We start from the raw sequence: 20,680 nt of genomic DNA, 5'->3' as shown, positions 1-20,680 counted from the left end.
AGGCTGCATGTATATATGTTAAGTGATTTGGTGAATAAAACAATTTTAAGACATTCATGAGTCTGCCTACTTTTGACTGACAGCTTGCATCTCTATATTTCTTTAGATCTAGTTTAAATACAGGTGGGATGTACTCTGAGCAAACATGTTTGACTTGATCTCTCGCGGGCTATAATTTACCCTTCTCTCCTTGCCATGTTTATCAAGGGCTCTAATTGTTTTGGGTGAGTGTTAAACCAGCTCTCTGTTTGCCTGTATATTGCTTATATCTGAGAAGGTAATAGATATTCAGCCTTTTTTACTCTCAGCTGTATACAAGCGAAACATATAGACACAGCTGTTTATGATTTAACAAGTGAAGGCAGGGCCAACCCTATTATTGACATAGCAAATTGATGTGTACATTTCTTTTTTTTTTGTTTCACACCTGTCCTCTTCTTAATTTTCTGCCCAAGTGTAGGGTTGGGTATCAAGAACCGGTTACAAATTTCCAAGAACTGGGGATTCGATAAGACACGCACATTTCGATTTTGTTTAACGATTCCCGTGTTTGCATTTTAATGTGATTTTAAGCGTTCAAGAGAACAGTTTGGCACTAGCTCGAAATTGAGTTCTCTTTCGCATCTTCGTGTGATCGAACAGACACATATGCACAAAATTATTGTCAAAATATCCTCGTAAACACAGTCGGTTTTGTCTTAAGCAAACGTACAAAGTGGAGGGGAAAAACGCATGTGTAACAGTATGTTGGATCCGTGCATTCAGTCTTAAAGTGACAGCAGCCTAATAAACCTGCTGCCATCTGCATTCATGATTTTGAATCAAAGAACAAAAGAAAACCACTCCCTGTTCTTGACTGAATAGCTTTTTAACTTTATAAAAGATTAATCTATATTTTATTAATAAAATAAAAGTCCTGTTATTTTAAATTTGATTTTTTTTATTTTTTTTTTTATACCTGAACTTTTGTTTTAACCTTTAGTAATCCCTGAGGTGCAATTTATTTTTAGGCACACAGAGTTAATCGGAAAGGCACAAAGAGATAAGGTAAGAGTTTACTTGCTGCCTGTATATATAATGCATTTCAAAAAATATGCATCCCAGTGTATTAATGTTATCATGAATACAATTGTTATTTTTGCCTATAACTTTGAACAGCACAAAACACATTTCATTTGTTATATATTATACTGCATTACTATCTTACAAATTGTAACCATGAATAGATAATAGAAACTTAATCTTAAATGTTAATCTTAGATGTAAATATAAGTCGTGTATTATTAAAAAAATCTTTATAAAAGCATACAGACTTGAGAATAGTTTATTGCAACAACACTTGTGTTTATTTCATTATACATTCTATGTATAATAATATGCAAATATAAATGAGTTAATGAAAAAAGCATGTTCATCTTCAACACTGTTAAACCCTTCGTGATAAAAGTTTAACCATGAGGGGTAAGACAACGGCTTTGGTGAAACGCCTCATTAATGTCTGTGGTGAAGTTCCTAATGGTGATTTAGTGTGCTCCTGACACTGGGGTTCAGGAAACACATCATTAGACTTAAACACATCTGGATCGAGGTGTCGAGTGTCGGCAGGAAAGGAGACAAGACAGACTGATGTACCCTGATGAATATCACATGGGCTGAAGAAGACTAGAACATGTATGACCTCTTTCCTCATGCTGGATATTCATCTTCCATAACTTAATAAAGTTGAATGAGAGAACTGACATTAGAGACTCTAATCTAAACGTTGCTCATTAACACTTTATTTATAGTTTAAGCCCTGAAACAGAACCAGAGAAGCACATTACAAACAATTGTCTATGCTGAACTATACTGAATTACACAAAGCATAACTTGTTTATTACTTGAGAGTACAACTAATTTATTATAAACTCATGATTGCACTTAATTTAAAGTTTTTTTGGTTCTACGGTACGTTTCCTTTAAGTTACGGAAGTGATAAAGTCAGCGTTGGAAGTTGAACATGTTGGCAGCTTGGTTTAACTACAGTGTGCAAAGTATCAGAAATATCACTACCAGAATTTTATAAAAGCTCTCAAATAATAACAGATGACAACGTTAGAGACTTCGACTGATGGGCCTCAAAAGTTGGTTTACCAGCAGCTTGGTGTATTCTCCTTAAAATAAAGGCAAAAAAATCATTAATAATTACTATGTCATATAGAATTTACTAAAGAATATTCGGTAACGCTTTAGATTACAGCCCGGAAAGTACTGTGTAATTAAGAGCAATTTACAGATTAACTTTCTGTAATTATAGTGTACCTATAAAGTACTTACATGCAAGTATAAGGGAACAATATGTAAAGTTTGGGGAATAAAGGGGTAACAACCAGGAGAATTAAAAAAATATTTATACTGTAAGTATTATAGAACTAAGGGGAACTTATTCTACTATTATGATACAACAATCTTACATTTGGGAGCAATTTAGCGAGAACACACACTGCGTACCTTTTTGTAATAATTGTGTACCAAGGCAATACATACTGTATAGGCTTTTTAAAAATGACAGGGTACATATCTATGCATTTATACTTTTTTTTTTTTTTTTTTTTGATAGCAAAAGTGCAGATGTTTAAGTTTGGGCTAACATGTTTCAAGGCAAGAAAAGCTAAGACTATTGCAATTTTTTTAAATACTGGGAAATAAATCTGGTTTCATGTGGTTACAGGGTAAGTGGTGCTTGTATAATAAATAAAGGTTTCCGAGTCAGTGATATAAGATTGTGTGTATGCGCATTTTTATTGTTACCCTGTAACTACATGAAACAAGAGGGTAACAAGCACCACTACATGAAACAAGAGTATCTTTCCCCAATATTTAAGCAAAAGTTGCAATAGTTTTCGTTTTCAGTGCACTTTTGTTAAAAAGATTACATTTGAAAAATTACAGGGTACATATCTATTATATCTATTTAAAAAGCCTATACAGTATGTACTGGTTCACCATTATTTCAATAAGGTACGCAGTGTATGTTCTTGCTAAATTGATCACAAATGTAAGATTGTTGTATCATAATAGTAGAATAAGTTCCCCTTAGTTCTATAATACTCACAATATTAATAATTTTTTAATTCTCCTGGTTGTTACCCCTTTATTCCCCAAACTTAAAATATTGTTCCCTTATACTCAGGCCCGCCGACAGGGGGGGACAAACGGGTCTGTTGTCCCGGGCCCAGGGTAGGGAGGGGGGCCCAGTACTGGGCCCTCATTAAATTATGGAATAATTGTAAAAAAAAAAAAAAAAAATAGGCATATTTGTTGAAAAATATCTAATATTTGAGTTACATAAAAGCTTTTTATTCGTTTTCTTCCTAATTGTCCTTGAAATAGTGGTCAAGAACCCCCCCCCCCCCCCCCCCCCCAAAACAAAAATGGTTTGGCCACTGATCGAAATATGATGTTGTCATTTGATTTGAAGTTCAGTAGGCTAACGTTACGCTCAAAATGTCCGGTCAGCACAAGTCCGGTGCTCAGAAAAGAAAAGAAAAGAAAAGAGAAGAAGAAAATAGAGGCCTTCGAGATGTCCTAAACAAATATTTTTAAAAAGGTGGTGACGGTGAAGCTGGAACTAACGTGATGACGAGGAAGTATTAGCAAAGAATTCATTGATTTCTAGCCCTTGGATTAGCTTTACTACTATGGAGATGAGAAATAAAAAGCCGGCTGAAATGCATCACTGTCATCATCGGTGAACAGATAATGGGTCAGATCCGAGTCTATTTTTGCTGTGCTGCTCATGCTTAAAAGTGAAAGCACACTTTTGATGGACAAAAAATAAATATGATTTCACACAAAAAGTGCCCAAAATGCACAGATTTTGCATGTCTAGTGTGTTTTAACAAGAACTGCAGTAGGCTATGTCAGAAAAGAAAATGAAGACATTTATAGAAAATGTACCTATTTAAACGTGTTTTTATTATTCATTTTGGGTAAAAGTATATGGTGTTTTATAAAAATAAAAAAAATCGTGGGGGGGCCCCATCTAAGATTATCTTGTCCCGGGCCCAGACAAGACTGTCAGCTGGCCTGCTTATACTTATATTGTAAGTACGTTATAGGTACACTATAATACACTCTAAAAATGCTGGGTTGTTTCAACCCAAATTTGGGTCAAATATGGACAAACCCAAATGTTGGGTTAAAAATGTAATTAAAAACTTTACAGTTGAAAGTGAAAGTTGAAGTTGGGTTAAAATTTTAAATTACATTTTTAACCCAACATTTGGGTTTGTCCATATTTGACCCAAATTTGGGTTGAAACAACCCAGCATTTTTTAGAGTGTACCGAAGGTTACGCTGTAAAATTGCTTTAATTACCCAGTACTTTCCGGGCTGTAATCTAAAGCGTTACCGAATATTCTCTACATTAGTTTAATGCATTATGATGCACACAAAATTATAAAAACTTACCTCAGTCTGAGCAAAAGCAGGCTGACAACGAGCAACACCACTACCGTTAATGCAGAGACATATATCAGTAGGTGCAACAGTTGATCTGGTATACACAAAGACAATATGTTTCATTACATCAGTAATGAAAAAGGAAAAGTGCATGTTTACGGCAAAATCCCACTTTTTAAGTGAATCAACTCACCGCTCAACCACTGCTGCTTAACCCTTGATTCATTGGTTGGTTGTTGCCCTTTGCCTAAATCGTCGGATTGTCCATGTTGGACAGTTTCTCCACCTAACCACTGCTGATCAGCGCTTGGCTCATTGGTTGGTTGTCGCTTCATGTTTGATTCTCCATGTCGGAAATTTTCTTTGGCTTTTGAGAGCTCTGCGATTTGAGTGGTTAAATCAGAACACATCAATCACAACGAGACTATGCCAGCAATGCTTCAAGATGAATACAACTGCACAGATAAACTAGCCAACGACCTCTGAAAGTACTTACTGAAGAAGGACTTGTCTTGGAAAATTTGTTTCAGCTCATTGCACTTATATTCGTCATGATGACGTAATCCATCACAAGTACATGGGTGATGAAGTATTGAGCCCATTGTTTCCACAAATGCCACCCTGCATTGGAGGTCTTCCCCAATAAAGTTGTCATGGTTTATAAGATTTAGCCATTCACTGGGCGAATCATGTGCAGCGTCCTCTTCCCCAAAACACTTGGACAGGTACCTGTTAAATATCTGCCTGGGAATAGCAAAGAGTTGGTTTTTATCAGCAGCATCATCCAGCTTACATAAAAGTTCTCCAGTCAACCGGAAAGACCATGCTTATCAACCAGCTTCATCATCTGGGCTATACAGCACATCTGAATATTTCACGATTTGGCAAATTTGTGGCAAATCTTTACAAACTCGTCTCTGCTCATGCACCCCTAAGAGTCACGTTTTATCTACATTTTGTACGTTTGAATCCTAGCCCAGGCCAGAATGTAAATCCATGTTGGTCTTTTCAGCAAAGAAACATGATTTACACAACTATGAAAAGAATCAACCAAAGACGAATGGGACATGGCATTTTTGCAACAATTTTAAAACAGTGCAAGCAGCATTAATCTGCCAATAGAGATTGTATGTGTATGTGTCTTTTGATTTCTGAACTCGTTTCATCTCACACTCTCTGGCCACATTGGACTCTACTGTGTGTAGTGAATCATATACTAGTAAACACTGACCCGCCAACTAGTGCTTTTCTGGATGACTTACTCAATTGAATCTTTTTCACAATAGATATTGTTCCAATGCTGCAATGAAATCCAAAGTAAATGCTAAAGGAAACTTCCTAAGATGCTTAAAGGAGAACTCCGGCGCAAAATGAACCTTTGGTCTAATTACACATTGTTACCTAGTCAACCGTTATCTGAGATTTGTTTTAATGATTATCGAATGTAAATAGTTTTATCTCTAAAAACAGTTTAGCCTATAAAGCTAGTATAACGGTAGTATATTGGGCATAGATCAATGACAAATAAAAATCGCTTGTTAATACCACTAACAAGGCTGAAAATAGCCCCACACTAACACGGTAGCATAATGAGGGTCCCTACCTTCAAACCGAAGCATTGAGAACTTTGTCAGTGTCCAGACAGTTTAATAAGAAGATATTTTTTACATACAGTCAACTTCGCGTATACAGACAGGAGCCATCTTTGAAAAAGAGTCTCTACCAGTCGATCTACGAACGCCGATCCAAGCCTGCTGTTCGCGCTCACCTTATCACAACTTATAGCTCGTTCACATCTCACCAGCGCACTTGGATCGGCGTTCGTAGATCAACTGGTAGAGACTCTTTTTCAAAGATGGCTCCTGTCTGTATACGCGAAGTTGACTGTATGTAAAAAATATCTTCTTATTAAACTGTCTGGACACTTACAAAGTTCTCAATGCTTCGGTTTGAAGGTAGGGACCCTCATTATGCTACCGTGTTAGTGTGGGGCTATTTTCAGCCTTGTTAGTGGTATTAACAAGCGATTTTTATTTGTCATTGATCTATGCCCAATATACTAGCGTTATACTAGCTTTATAGGCTAAACTGTTTTTAGAGATAAAACTATTTACATTCGATAATCATGAAAACAAATCTCAGGGAACGGTTGACTAGGTAACAATGCGTAATAGGACCAAAGGTTCATTTTGCGCCGGAGTTCTCCTTTAAGTAGACGAGGAAGAGCGAGATGTCACATCCATACTTTATAGAACACACTTTTGTAGTGGTCGCAAAGTAAATACACTTTCACAATAAGTACCTATAGTCAGAGAGTATGAGATTTCAGACGCAGCCTTTGAGTGTTTGCTCAACTCAACCCTACTTTGAGGAACATCTATGGCTCTACAGCTCAATGGAAGTAGAATATATTTTGAAATCCTACATTCGTTATCATCGTGAATTGTGCATTTTGTTATGCGTTTTGAATATTTGTATTCTTTTGGACTCGTTCATCAGTCATTAAAGGACACTTCATCTGGACTATGGTTTGAGCTTGTGTTATACTCCTTTGTGGAAGATTTCCTTCTTATGGTTTTGAACATTTCTTGTTGAATTTCTACAGTACAACGGTTGATCTGTTGGAATACTGATAAATCATCACCTCTTACCTGAAATACCTCGGATTGGGGAGAAATTGACTATATTTCAGCCTGGATTCAAACTTGTTGTGGTTTGACTGAAATGCTCTAAAATACTAAAATTGTGAATTTTCTTTTGGTCCATTTTAGACATTCAATTAACTCTAAGTTTGCAACTACATGTCAACTAACTCTCATTAGAGTATTAGTAGACTGTTATGGTTAGAGGAAAAAGTTGACATTTACTTGCAAAGTTACATCTAGTCAGTGAAATGTCTGTTTGGAGCATCACAAGAAAGTGTTTAGCAGATATTAAGCAGACAGTCTACTAATACTCTAATGACGGCTAGTTGACATGTACAGTAGTTGCAAAGTTACTTAGTTGGTAGAAAGTCTAAAGTGGACTATCGAAATAACTTGGCATCCCAAAATGTGACTTGTAAACTTAGGGGTGAAGAACTATAATCAGAAAAGGTGTGTAACAATATATCGCAATACAAAAATGCAACAAAATGTATCGTGGACAGTGACAATATGTATTGTGTATAGTTCACCCAGAATGAATATTACTGTGTGTGTAAAAATTCAAGTTTTCAGAGTTTTAGTGTCAGTACTACATTAAACTATTATATATAATGTTGAATATAATGTATAATAATGCAATGGGGGGATATTTGTGTGTCCTGATAATGCCAGATGTCTGATGTTACCAGTAAAAGTGGCCGACATTATTTTAAATATATCTAGTCAGTGACAGAGAAAGCATATTTGTCTAAAATAATTCAGCTTCAGAATCATGAATATTGTTATTCTGGTGTCTCTATTGTCCTGTGCCTTGGGTTTCCAGCACCAAGTCCATCCTATACACACACAATGTAATATCAAATTTAGCACTTTAATCAACAGTTCATTTTTTGTTAACCTTTTACCATATGTCTTGGAGTATTGCATTAATATCGTATTGTGAGCTCAGTATCGTGATATGTATCGAATCGTGACATGAGGGTCTCGTTACACCCCTAGTTGATAGAAATGCAGTTATGAACATATCCAAGTGTAAATCATGTTGTTGATGATTTGCCATCAGTGTTCAGGGCTCACCTGCACGATGCATCTCCAGAACACCTGTCCAGCGCCTCCAGGCAGGTCCAGGGAGTCTGTGACGGGTCGCTCGCACAGGATCCAGAGTGTAGAGACGCCTTCATCTGCTGGCACTCCTGGTCTTCTCCATCACAGTCACAGAACACCAGTCTCTCCGCCACATCGTGAGGAAGAGCCGAGTAGAACTGCCTCGTAGCCTGTCTGCACTGGCTGAGGTTGCATTGGTATGCGTTACACTCCTGGACAAACGGCACCATCCGTCGGTTGCAGGACTCCTCCTCAAGACAAGCCTTCGTCTCCTCAAGACAGGATCTGCTTGTGTGGTGTACTGGATCGAGGGTATGAGAGTAGTGTTGTCAAAAGTACTGACTTCGGTACCAAGTTGGCACTGAAATTTAAAAAATGTGACTCTTTGAGCGCTGTTGAGCAGAAGTAGCCTGGCAAGCCAGGCCTACATCAAGATGTTAGGTCTTGGAACTCTCCATTGACATGCCTCAATCCGAGGGGCGGGATAAACGGTTGTCTTTCAATATCTCTCGGCACGCAATGGGATAACGCTACAACCAACCAGAGCAACGAACGGCTGTGGCTGAGTGAGTCCCATGCGTTTTTCCACCAGTGAACCAGCTAGTTGGTATATTAAACTTTTGCCGTATCCGGTCGTCAAAACTCTGAACACATCTTCCTTTTTTAGGAATGACTTAAGTGACGTTCTCTTAACTCCAAGTCCTCCAGAGTCGCGGGCAAGGCCGATTCGAAAGACCGCTGTTCGCCAGCAGCATCTTCTTTGTTTTCAAGCAGAGGGAAATCACCTATTGAAATCACGCGGAACCGTCATAACTCTGCCGTCATTATGTTAAGCCCGCCCACCAACTCTACACGATCTGATTGGCCGGACCAGTTTTTGGTTTTTCCAGCTCGAAAGTCTATGGAGAGTTGCTAGACCACACTTTGCTGCAAAATAATTTTTGCTGCCGCTAGGGTGCGTCTAGATTTCTAGGCTAGAGCAGAAGCATAAACACCTCTGATTGGCCATTGTGTTCACACGCTCATCGGATTTGTCTGTGATTGGCTACAATGAACAGCGCTTCAAAAACATGTTGTAAATATACATCAATGTCGCTCTTCACTGAGCGCTTACACAGACACACACGGGAGTGTTTGAAAGCAGGACCGGTCCGCTGATAGACGCCTGCTTGTGCTTCCAAACACTCTCAAACACTTCTGTGCGCTGATCATTGTAGCCAATCACAGACATATCCGATGAGCTTGTGAACGCAATGGCCAATCAGAGGTGTTTATGATTCTGCTCAACAGCGCTCAAAGAGCCACATTTTTATCATTTCAGTAACGACTTGGTATCGAAGTCAGTACTTTTGACAACTCTTGAGGAGAGCAAAAGGCTTTGGTGCTCTATATACAGAACGATATCTTACCACTGGCTTTCCATTCTGTCTCAGGTTTCTTGTTTTTTTGAGCTGGAAAACATTAAAGGAAACATTAGAGTTCTGTCAGAATTTACTCGCCCTCATGCCATTCCAACCCTGTATGTAAGTCCTTATTCACAAAAAAATTCCCTTTTGCCAAAGCTCAGAATTCTTCTGAATTAAAAATGATCCAGCGACGCATCGCACCAGGTAAATTGAGTTCTGTTCCTTGGAATAGGAACTTGGAACATCCCGGGAACAGGAAACATTCCCATAACTTCTAACTAAAGTATTTTAAAGGTTATGTAAATGTTAGGACAAAACATTCTTAAACTTATGTTTTGATAGATTGGAATGTTCCTTTAACATAAAGAGGAAACTTTTTAATACATATAAATAAATAAAAAACATGGGACGTTTTGAAAGTTTAAAAACAATTGAACAGAACTAACTTTTCATAACTTAATGGGAATGTTAACAAACATGTCTTAGAACATGCTTTTGTTAGCTGGGATAGTGCCAAAAAGTCATTGTGATTACTTTGTTTTTGTAACGGTGCAGGCAGGAATGAAGCGGAGAGTGAATCCAATCGCAAGCACTTTAATAAACAAACAACTAGGTAATCCAGGGTACACGACAGAACAGGAACCGAGAACAAGGAGAAAACAGCAAACGTTACAACAACTAAAACACAGGGCTTAAATACAAGGGAACACAAGCTAAACAAGATAACAAGGGGGCGTGGTTAAACTGAAACACCTGGGAAGACTAATCAACATACCGGGGAACAGCTGAACATGGGACAAGACACATGGCAGGATCACATGACAAACAGGGAATCACATGACAGACAAGAACAAGGGACAAGACACAAAACCCACACCGTGACAGTTTTATGATACTTTCATGATTACTTTTTATTTTTAATTTTGTGTCCTTTTGGGGGCTTGACAGCCATATAGTCACTTTAATTTGTATGGAGAAGAGTTGAATGCAGATCCTTCAAAAAGATTTTCTGAGTGAATTTGCCAGATTGAATCTTTTTTCAAAGAGTCCAAGCCGAAACTCAATAGCTTGTTTTCATATGACGTCACGCCACAGCGTTGCCATGGCGCGAAATGCAAATGGAGGGCAGGAAGTGATTTGCTGTATTTAGAAAGCACTATAACAAACTCAAAATGCCTATGTTTTGCGTCGTTTATGGTTACTTAAATCGATCAAACCACGAGGAGTTTTTATCGTGTACCAAAAGTTGTTGTTCATAAGTGGGGGAAATGCAAGAAATTGACCGAAAAACTCCGGGAAAACGGCTTGCAAACCTACATCTGCGATCGGGAGGAGCCGAATGGGAAAATGCCCGTGTGTGCAGTGATCACTTCGTCAAAGGTGAGTTAATACAACTTAAGTGGCTGTGTTTGTGTAACGTTTAACATTTCCGAACTTTGTAAAGTCAAAGTATGTCTGTAAGACGAGGTAGTTGCTGATATCTACCGCCTCGATGGCAGGAAAATCTTTCAATTTAGTTGAAAAATCGCTCCTCTTCATAACGTAAGGATCACGTCTAACATAGGTTTGATTTTTTGTTTATATCTTTCTCTTGTAATAGCGTGTAAAGTAGTACAGTACTGACTTTCCTCCATCTCGTCCATTGCGCTCTTCACTCCCTGCCCTCCATCTGAATTTCGCGCGTCATCATAATCACCTGACTGAAACCCAGCTATTACCACAGACAACAACTCAACCCTCAGTTAGTAAAAATCACATTTACAGTAATGCACTTACAATAGATGCACATTTCACTGAAGTTGCATATCATAACTGCTCAATATGGACAATAAGGTGTAAAAAAAAGAAAAAAAAAAAGATTAATTTCTGTAAATCTGCTTTGAAACCATGTAAAGACATACAAAGACATGTAAATAACACTGACTTGACTTGGACTTGCACATTAAATACACATTAAGTTTTAGACTTAAGTGCATTATGACATGTTTTGTTTTTCCAAACTGAGGAAATTGAGTGAAATTGTTGCTGTCTGTATAGAGCTTAGCTTGTTTCATATTTCCATGATTGATGTTGCAGTGTTTAATGTATGTGGTAGTGTATACCCAAGCGATGCTGGCACTGAGAGTACAGCTGTTGTAGAGCTCGGCATGGATCCGGCCCAGAACACACACACTCTCCCAGCGCCGGCGAGCGGCTCGACATCATCTGAAGGGTGGCGTTACAGAGCCTTGCGTCAGTCGTGTGGCAGCCATCTTTACACACGGATACAAGCAGACGCACTTTCAACATGACAGCTTTGACATGAGTGAACTCTATTCATCTGGATCACACAATGCACTCATCAATTTTTAATAGCTATTGTATGTGCTGCAATACTGATTGTTTCTCAAGCCTTTAATCCTTTAATTGAGCTGCATAATTATCTATGATTTCTAAAGTGCCCTGTGGTCTTCCAAAACCATTATTACGGTCAGATGTTAAAATGTATCAACATGACAGTCAATATCACATGCGAATATGGACTGATGATCTCATAAATTGTTATTCCGTTTGCTTCCCCGAGGCCAATATGTTTCTTTCTCTCTCTCTAACACAACACACACACACTCAAGCACAACCAACAAACAACTTCAACGTGCCCTCAAGCCAGTCCTTTTCCCTTCCTCGATGCACATACGGCCCCAGTTTGAGGTGTGCAGTTTGCTCAAGGCTATTGCGCTTTAATCCAGTTACTGCCAACACACTGACGGGACGTTTCACAGGAGGAGACAGGGATCGGCATTAACACAGGTTAATAAATGTTGTAATAATATATTTCTCATACAGTAGTTAGTTCAGGTTAACAAATGCATTAACTAATGTTAGCAAATAGGACTTTATCGTAAAGTGTTCTCATAGTTGAATATCTCAGAATAACCCAATTCAGTAGAAATAATAGATTTATTGTGGTTAATAGTATAGCGTGTTGTATCAGTGTTATTTTAGTATAACTGAGATACTAAAGTAGTTTCTTAATAATATTTAGATTTAGTTTGTGTTTTTATCATTTTTAGGAGTTTAAAATATATATATATATGTCTATATAGTTTTATTTCTAGTACATCCAGTTAAACCAAATTAAAATGAGAAATGTTGCTTTGGCAAGTAGTTGAAAAAAAAATCTAAAGTGTTTTATATTTTATTTCAAGAACGATTTTTTTAATGGTTTTACTTTTACGTTTGTTTGTTGTGTGTATGTAGAAATAATGTTCAAATGTGCTATAAATGATTTATTAATCTCTCACTCAAACGTTACACCAGTGTCCCAACATCCCCCTCTCGCCTCAGAAGCTTTTCATTTTTAATGCTTTGACAAAATCAACTAGTATGAATCAAGACGGCAAACATTTAGTTTAGTTTTTGTGACGGCACAGTTATTAACCCCACGACACCCAGCCCCGGTCCTATCCCATTAAACAAGGAATTGTTTGCATTATGGATGGCATTCTGTTTGCTTCAGAGAAGTTTAAATGAGAAACCTGTACCTTTATAATTACAGACATCTCTGAGGACAGCCTGTTCACTTCTGCAGATGCGTTTAGAAACACAAGCGTCCATATGTGAAGTGCAGTCTGTAGTTCTTGATGTGTTAATGGAAATTAGCTGGAACAGCAGATGACACGCTGGAACAGAAAATAACATTCATAATTACCTTACCCTTAATGCAACGAGAAACAACATCTATCTGTTCTGGAGGCATCAAGAGTAATGTAAAAATGTCCCCTTTGAAACCATTGTTAGGTATATGCATGACAAACTGACATGGCTTTCAGAGTGTGCTTGTATTTGATGCGTCCCGTTTGCTTCAATGACAGCAACACAAAAGCTCATGATCTTTATCATCCATTATAATTCGAGAGCGTTATAAAAGCATCTTTATCTTTGGTGCACTGAGGAAAATAATGGTGTGGGATTTAGGAAACAATTTTCACTTCAGAAACTGCTTGTAAATTTAATAAATAACAAAGAAAAGGCAAGTACAACATTGAATTAAACATGACTTTTTGAAAGACTGATATAGTATTTCTGTGTAAAACGTATTCCAATAAACTTTACAATGTTGAAGAAAGGGAATCAGATGTTTTCCGTGTCAAACTTTCTTACATTTTCTGCTGAAACTTTCTTTCTTTCTTTCTTTCTTTCTTTCTTTCTTTCTTTCTTTCTTTCTTTCTTTCTTTCTTTCTTTCTTTCTTTCTTTCTTTCTTTCTTTCTTTCTTTCTTTCTTTCTTTTTCATTTTAAATTAAATTAATGCACTTACACCTAATGACAGATTTTAGTCGCTGTGTCAAGCGCAATACAGAGAGACACAAATGTTCAGGCACAAGCACATGATAAGTCAATAACTCCATCAGAAGAACTTCCAGGATCAATGAAGCACTGAAGTAAAAGCTCACTAATCCTTGATATAGTTCCTGTACTCACCGATGAGAAAAGCTGGCTTCGTGACCTTCATGATGGTGTTGGAGTGTCAGTGAAGCACCTGTGCGAGCGAACAGCTCCTCTTCACACTCTCTTCACCCCAGCATGACGTCACAGTGATGATGAGTAATGCTCTCAGGTGTGTGTGTGTGTGTGTGTTGAGTGTCTCTCACCTGCACTGCCGTGTGTAACGAGGGTCGGCCCTCGGGTCAGTGGCTGAGGATTTGATGTAGGATCGTATTAAAGAAATATTGAACTGTTAGGGATATATATACTAGGAATATACGAAATGGTACTATATATATATGTATATATATATATACACACACACTAAACGGCAATATATATATATATATATATATATATATATATATATATACGTATATATATATATACGTATTATGGGGGGCCAAATATATATATATATATACACTACCGTTCAAAAGTTTGGGGTCAGTGAGAATTTTATTTTTATTTTTTGGAGGAAAGAAGTCAATACTTTTATTTATCAAGGACAGTAAAGACATTTATAATGTTACAAAAGATTCTATTTCAAACAAATGCTGTTCTTTTGAACTTCCTATTCATCAAAGAATCCAAAAAAAAAAAAAAAACTGTACAACTGACAGACCAACAACTGTTTCAACATTGATAATAATAATAAATGTTTCTTGAGCATCAAATCCTCATATTTTACTGATTTGTGAAGGATCATTTGACACTGAAGACACTGACACTGGTGATGCTGAAAATTCAGCTTTGATCACAGGAATAAATTGCACTTTACTATATATTCACACAGAAAACAGCTGATTTACACTGGAATAATATTTAATACTATAACTGATTTTTGTTGTATTTTTAATCAAATAAGCGCAGCCATGGTTAGCAGAAGAGAATTCTTTTAAAAGTATTTAAAATCGTACCGACCCCAAACTTTTGAACGGTAGTGTATATATATATATATATAGTATATCCCTATATTTTGTGTGTATATATATATATATATATATATGTATACTAAACAGATACCACTAACCTTTTTCAGCATCAGTCAAGCCCAAAACGTCAAAAGTCTTGAACTTTTGCTGTAGTTTATGTAGTGTTGGGCAATATAGCAAATAGTGAAGCTGTTACCCAAACAGCAGAGTAATGTTGAAACTACAGTGTTCAATGTTCAGCTTTTTCTGTCAGCGGTTTAAAATCAGAACTAATGATGATCAAAATCAAAATTAGATCAGCTGTGCTCAACTTTGGAACAAAGACACTCTTGCTTTTGTGATATTGCTTATTCTATCTTCTAAACCTCAGATATTACTTTGTGTATTTTTAAACTTTTATTCAGACAGTATTTATTATGTTTATTAAAGGCAGGGTAGGTGATTTGTTCCTGAAACACTTTTTGTTATGCTGGTTGAAAGTCTCCTCACATCCTGATAGCAATCACAAAGTTAATTGGTCTAAATGTATTTATATGCATATATGTATATATATATATATCATCTGTGGACGGTATATGACCATACAAATGTTCAATTATTGCATTTGGTCTGATGTCCTGCACCCGTCAGCGTGTGTTTCCATTCCTCCACTAGCGCAGACATCACATGTTATCCGTCCTGAGTTAGACGTCAGTCACTGAACACCGAAACACCTTTTACAGTTCCTCCTGAACCAAAACAACCAGCTTATGCTGCGTTCACGGCATAACTACTGTAATCTGGAAGAGGGGGGAAGTTTAAAGTTTTCCTTTTTTATTTGAAAACCGTGTCGTGTAAACGCCCCCCTAAAGCTTCTTTCTAGCTATACTTTCACTACATTTACATGTATTGATTTATGCTTTTTTTATTTATTTATCCAAAGCGACTTAAAAAAGAGAAAAATCACAAGCTATTCTGTTTGCATTATTTTTAGGCAGTTATTCTAAAAAATATATAGTGGAAAAAACAGCAAAAAACTACTTTTTGTCTGAAGAACAGACTTTTGGTTTAATGTAAATAATCACTACAATGTAGTGCTTTTCTTTTTACAAGATGTAATATAAATCTTTGGTGTCTGTGAAATTTCAGCTCAAAACCCCCCAGATCATTTATTATAGCATGTCCGATTTGCCAGTATTTAGCATAGACAGTAAAAGAAATGGACACAGCGACCCCATAGACTTCAACAGAGAAAAGTGAAGTCAATTAGAAGCACTCGCTTCCTGATTGCCAAGCGCACTGCGCAGACTCACACTGAGCTGGACGACGGAGATGTGACGTGAGCAACCTGACTGACAGTTGTACGTCTTCTAGTAGCGGTGCCAAGAGGAATCTGAATCATTCCCTTCTGAATCTTGCAGAGCCGGAGATGGTGAGTATTAGCTGTCCATGAGCCAACTTTATCACTCTCTATGGGCTTCTCCCTTGACTTTATGCCTCCACGTCCCCCCGATTGAGCGTGAGCTTCTACTTCTGTCTATACGGTAATTTCTGTATTCTGCGTGTTATGATGCAATCGTTAGCCTATTTTTACAAAAACTGCTTCTACGGGGCCATAACGTAAGATACAAGGTAATGGAGCCTTTTATACATTGTCGTGTTTCTTTAGAAATAAACAATGGACAAATGGAGTCTTTAAACGCCTCAGATGTAAAGTTATTCGCTGTCAAAGTGACGCCAAAATGAATGGGAGTCAATGGAGTGCTAACAGCAGGTGAAGGCTTGCTAGCCAATGGCGGCCCCCGGGTAGACTTCAGTTTCCGGCTGATGGATTACCCCCTTGGTATTTAGGTGTGAGCAAAACGCGCCATTTTCTTGAGTGTACCTTTAAATGCAAATGAGATGCTGCTCCCCTCCCCCTTTCCTGAAGAGGGCGGAGCCTTTACAGCCTTTATAAATGGTTGTCTAGGTGCTCGTGTGGGAACTGTAGTATGATGAATACTGTAGCCAGATAATTTGGAGGTCACCGTTTCCCTTAGTGAGTCTATGGAGTACATTGGTACATCCAAAAACAGAACATTGGTATAGCGAGGATATCAACATGGCGGACTGTGTGCGGCTCACTCAGGGCGGGGTCTATGCTAATAGGGCAGATCATCAGCAGTCGTGGGCGGAGCTTGTTCTTACTGTGACATCACACTAGGGGGAAATCTGGAAAAGAGTATTTTCAAACTCTGCTTCTGATTTATGGAGAATATAAAAAAAGTGGTTGGATTTTTAACATTATATGCTGGTTGTTTACACACACTGTGGACACACATCAGTGTTAAAACAACATGTAAAAGTGAATTTCGCATAACAGGTCCCCTTTAAAATACAAAACAACATTTATTTTGCAGAAGAACACTGTTTTGGTTGTGCTTCGTCTCTGCGTGACTGCAGATGAATGTGGTTATCATAAAACATTCACTACTAGGCTCACCTTACCCTAACCCTAACCCTAACCCTGAGAGGTATAACCAATTTGGATGGAAAGGATCTCAGGCTGATAGTTTTACCCATTAATAAATGCGGTACTCCTTGAAAATAAATTCCACCACAGCGCAACAACAACCATAATGAAATGATCTTTACAATAGATGTCTCTGTTAGAGATCTATATATGGCAATTTATCTGTTAAAAAAAAAAACCTTACTTATATAACATATAAACATCTCCCAAATCTCTCAGGTCTCCATCTCTGAAAAGCCAAGCTGATGTTGATTCTTGTTTTATTACGAGCTCTGTCTCGTTCTCTTTTCTCCAGTAATCTCTCCTTTGTTATCTCACAATTCCAATTGCGAGATATAAAGTCAGAATTAAGACAAAAACATGTTTCGGAAGAAGGATTGATGACGTATTGAGTCTACCTGAGTATGTATTTAGTCTATTTTGAAGTAAAAAACAACAACAACAAAAACACTTTAATGACAAAAATGGCCAGACTGTAGGCTAACAGTGTAGTTGTAGTTGAAGACACAAGACGAAGATCCGGGTCAAACACAAACCAACAAGGGACTGACCAGGGGTGTATTCCAGAAAGCAGGTTATGTGACATACCCAGGTATGTTTAAGAGTAAGTAAGCGGATAACCTCAACTTTGGGTTCCAAAAACGGAGGTAACTTTCAGGGTATGTTAGTAGTCATAGCAACTCACTCTCTGAACTTAACCTGCTCCGGAGCAGGTTATGTTCCAGGGTTAGTTTGTTTCAGAGAGGTGACAGAGCATGGCGTCCCCTGACCATTTTAGTTACATATAGCACTACTTAATCTAACCCTACTTTATACAGTCACAATAATTTTAAATGTTTCTAATTATATAACTTTCAATTTCAGGGTTCCCAAATGTGATTGGGTGCATTGATGGAACCCACATTCACATTAAAGCTCCTTCCATCAATGAAGGAGACTATGTAAATAGGAAGTCAATGCATAGCATCAATGTGCAGGTGACAATAGATTTTTTGGATGCGAAATGTTTGGGTGTTTAAACCATTAAATCACCCTCATCACTGGTCCCCACTAACTAGGTAATATGTGGCCAAGAGGAACCCCCAGTGAACCCAGTAGACCAAAGAGATGGCAGGGTGGTACAAGACATGATTTGCCAAAATCACTTTAATTAAAACCAGTTAACAGTCAAGTGTTGTTCATTGTTTCTTTATTTCCTGTAACAAAATACATTTGTATTTATTACTTTAGATTTTATTCAACAACAAATGACAGACTAATGTTTACATACTGTTTCCCACCTTAAGCTAGTGCTCCAGCAATTCAATTTTAAGTCTGGCCTTTTTTAGGTTAAGCCTTTTCTCCTCCATTTGAAGCTGTATAAGGTCCATCTCCATGTCACTTTTTCTGATTTGCTTTTAAAGGTGGACCTTATACAGCTTTTTGGCAGGCAACTAGAAAGACTGAAAAAGTCTGTAATACAAACACAGACCAAATATTTAAATGAGGAAGGAGAACTGCAGAACATTTCTTACACTGCTAAGATTCTGTGTGGAGGTAGATGGACCCTCATCTGTATTAACATCTCCTGCCATATTCTGTAAAATGACAATTTATTTATTCTCTTGTGTAAAAAAGGGGGAATGTATTCTATGCATCATACCTCTATGGGCCTCCCCACATTTTCTGTTTCTGTCACAGCAGAAGTGGTCTCTTCATCATCATCCTACAGTGAAAATAAGGAAGGATGCTTGGTCTAGCAAACAGAAACCTAAAGACAATAATCACTTACAACTGTGACAGAGTGTGGTGTTGCAGGAGGATCCAATAATACAATGTGGCCATCAGCAACGGCAAGATAATTAAACCATGATAATCATGCATATTCAATTCTCAATGTATATTCTTAAGCAAATACAACTAATAAAGAAGGACATTAGGAGCATCTAAGTACTAGTAATAAGATTACAGTATACAGCATATGCAGTCAAAGCAGCATGCACACTGCACAAGTGAATCAATGACTGTAAAATGAATTCAAAATGCCTTTTTAAAATGGTGACAGTGTTGATGATTTTATTTATTAAAACACTGACAAAAACAGTGTAAACATCAATAAATCATAAGTATTAATATGGTACACCTACATTTTACTAAGCCACTTGTCTTGGTAGCTGAGTCTGACGAACTGCCCCCTGGAATCCCATCAACCACAGGTGGCCCTTTATTAAGGGACAGTGCCAGCTCCTCAGCTCCCTTCTTTCTATTGGCTACATAGAAAACTAAATTACATTTAATACTAAATTAGTATTAAATGTCAGTAACAAGTTTAGTAAGTTTAGAAAATATTACCTTGCTGGAGAATGTTTTTGTGTTTCATTTTGACTTGGCTCACACTTCTTCTGGCTCCAGAAGGATTACACCTGATAAAACTAGAAGCCAACATATAACTAGCCAATTATGTGCATTACTACTGTAATATTAAGAAATGTATGGAGGCCAACAAGTAAATACTTGTCTATTTTTACTACATGCCCCCAAAGAATTTTTGCGTCACAAATTATAAATGGGGTAGGCTATTTTCCCCTTTCATTGTGACTCACAAAGGGAAAATACCCCATTTATAATTTTCTAAACTCAAGCATTTAACGTTACTCTGTCCATTATTATTTGCCAAGCCAACTTTCTTTTGCTGATGCAGCAGTATTGCTTTTTTATTTTTTTTTTATTTTTTTATAATGGGCTTAGGCTATAGTCTTCATAAGCAAGCATTAAAACCTCCAACTCAGTTTCACCGAAGTATCGTATGTAGCTCGCTTTTTTTCTCCCTTGGTTTCCATGGTGACTCCTGAAATCGGCGATCCATTGAAAATGTCTTTATGTACTCGTCGTGCGCGCGCATTAACTCTGGGTTACCAATAGGAGGTTGATTAAACTAACTCAACATAGGTGTTTTGGAACCGACATACCCAGAGTAAGCAAGTTTGGGGTTAACCAACCAAGAGTTCAAGGTTTATCTGACGGTAAGTTAACCTTGCTTTCTGGAATACACCCCAGAACAGGGAGTATAAATACGCAGGAGGAAATGAGGAGACTAACTAGACACAGGTGGAGAAAGGTAAACTAATGAGGGACTAACGAGAACAGGTGCACACTAGACAGAACATTGACACAGACAGGACTCCCTGAAATACCAGCTCAAACCATCATAT

General features: G+C 37.5%; 1 protein-coding gene across 1 annotated transcript; it reads right to left on the bottom strand.

The window, feature by feature from the left end:
• Nucleotides 1–2,000: 2,000 nt before the first annotated feature.
• gfral (GDNF family receptor alpha like) lies at nucleotides 2,001–14,145 on the bottom strand. Its single transcript, XM_056260145.1, has 9 exons — nucleotides 14,061–14,145; nucleotides 13,123–13,260; nucleotides 11,701–11,850; nucleotides 9,602–9,643; nucleotides 8,166–8,493; nucleotides 4,940–5,187; nucleotides 4,637–4,822; nucleotides 4,453–4,537; nucleotides 2,001–2,153 (listed from the first exon to the last, which is right to left on the bottom strand). The coding sequence occupies exons 1-9, from the start codon at nucleotides 14,089–14,091 to the stop codon at nucleotides 2,072–2,074; spliced, it is 1,290 nt and encodes a 429-aa protein (XP_056116120.1). The 5' UTR covers nucleotides 14,092–14,145; the 3' UTR covers nucleotides 2,001–2,071.
• Between the last annotated feature and the right edge of the window lie 6,535 nt (nucleotides 14,146–20,680).

The sequence above is a fragment of the Rhinichthys klamathensis genome, unplaced genomic scaffold, assembly GCF_029890125.1.
Source record: "Rhinichthys klamathensis goyatoka isolate OS25496 unplaced genomic scaffold, OSU_Roscu_1.1 h1tg000174l_1, whole genome shotgun sequence".
Lineage (NCBI taxonomy): Eukaryota > Metazoa > Chordata > Actinopteri > Cypriniformes > Leuciscidae > Rhinichthys > Rhinichthys klamathensis.
This window is presented reverse-complemented; position numbering and strand designations above follow the sequence as displayed.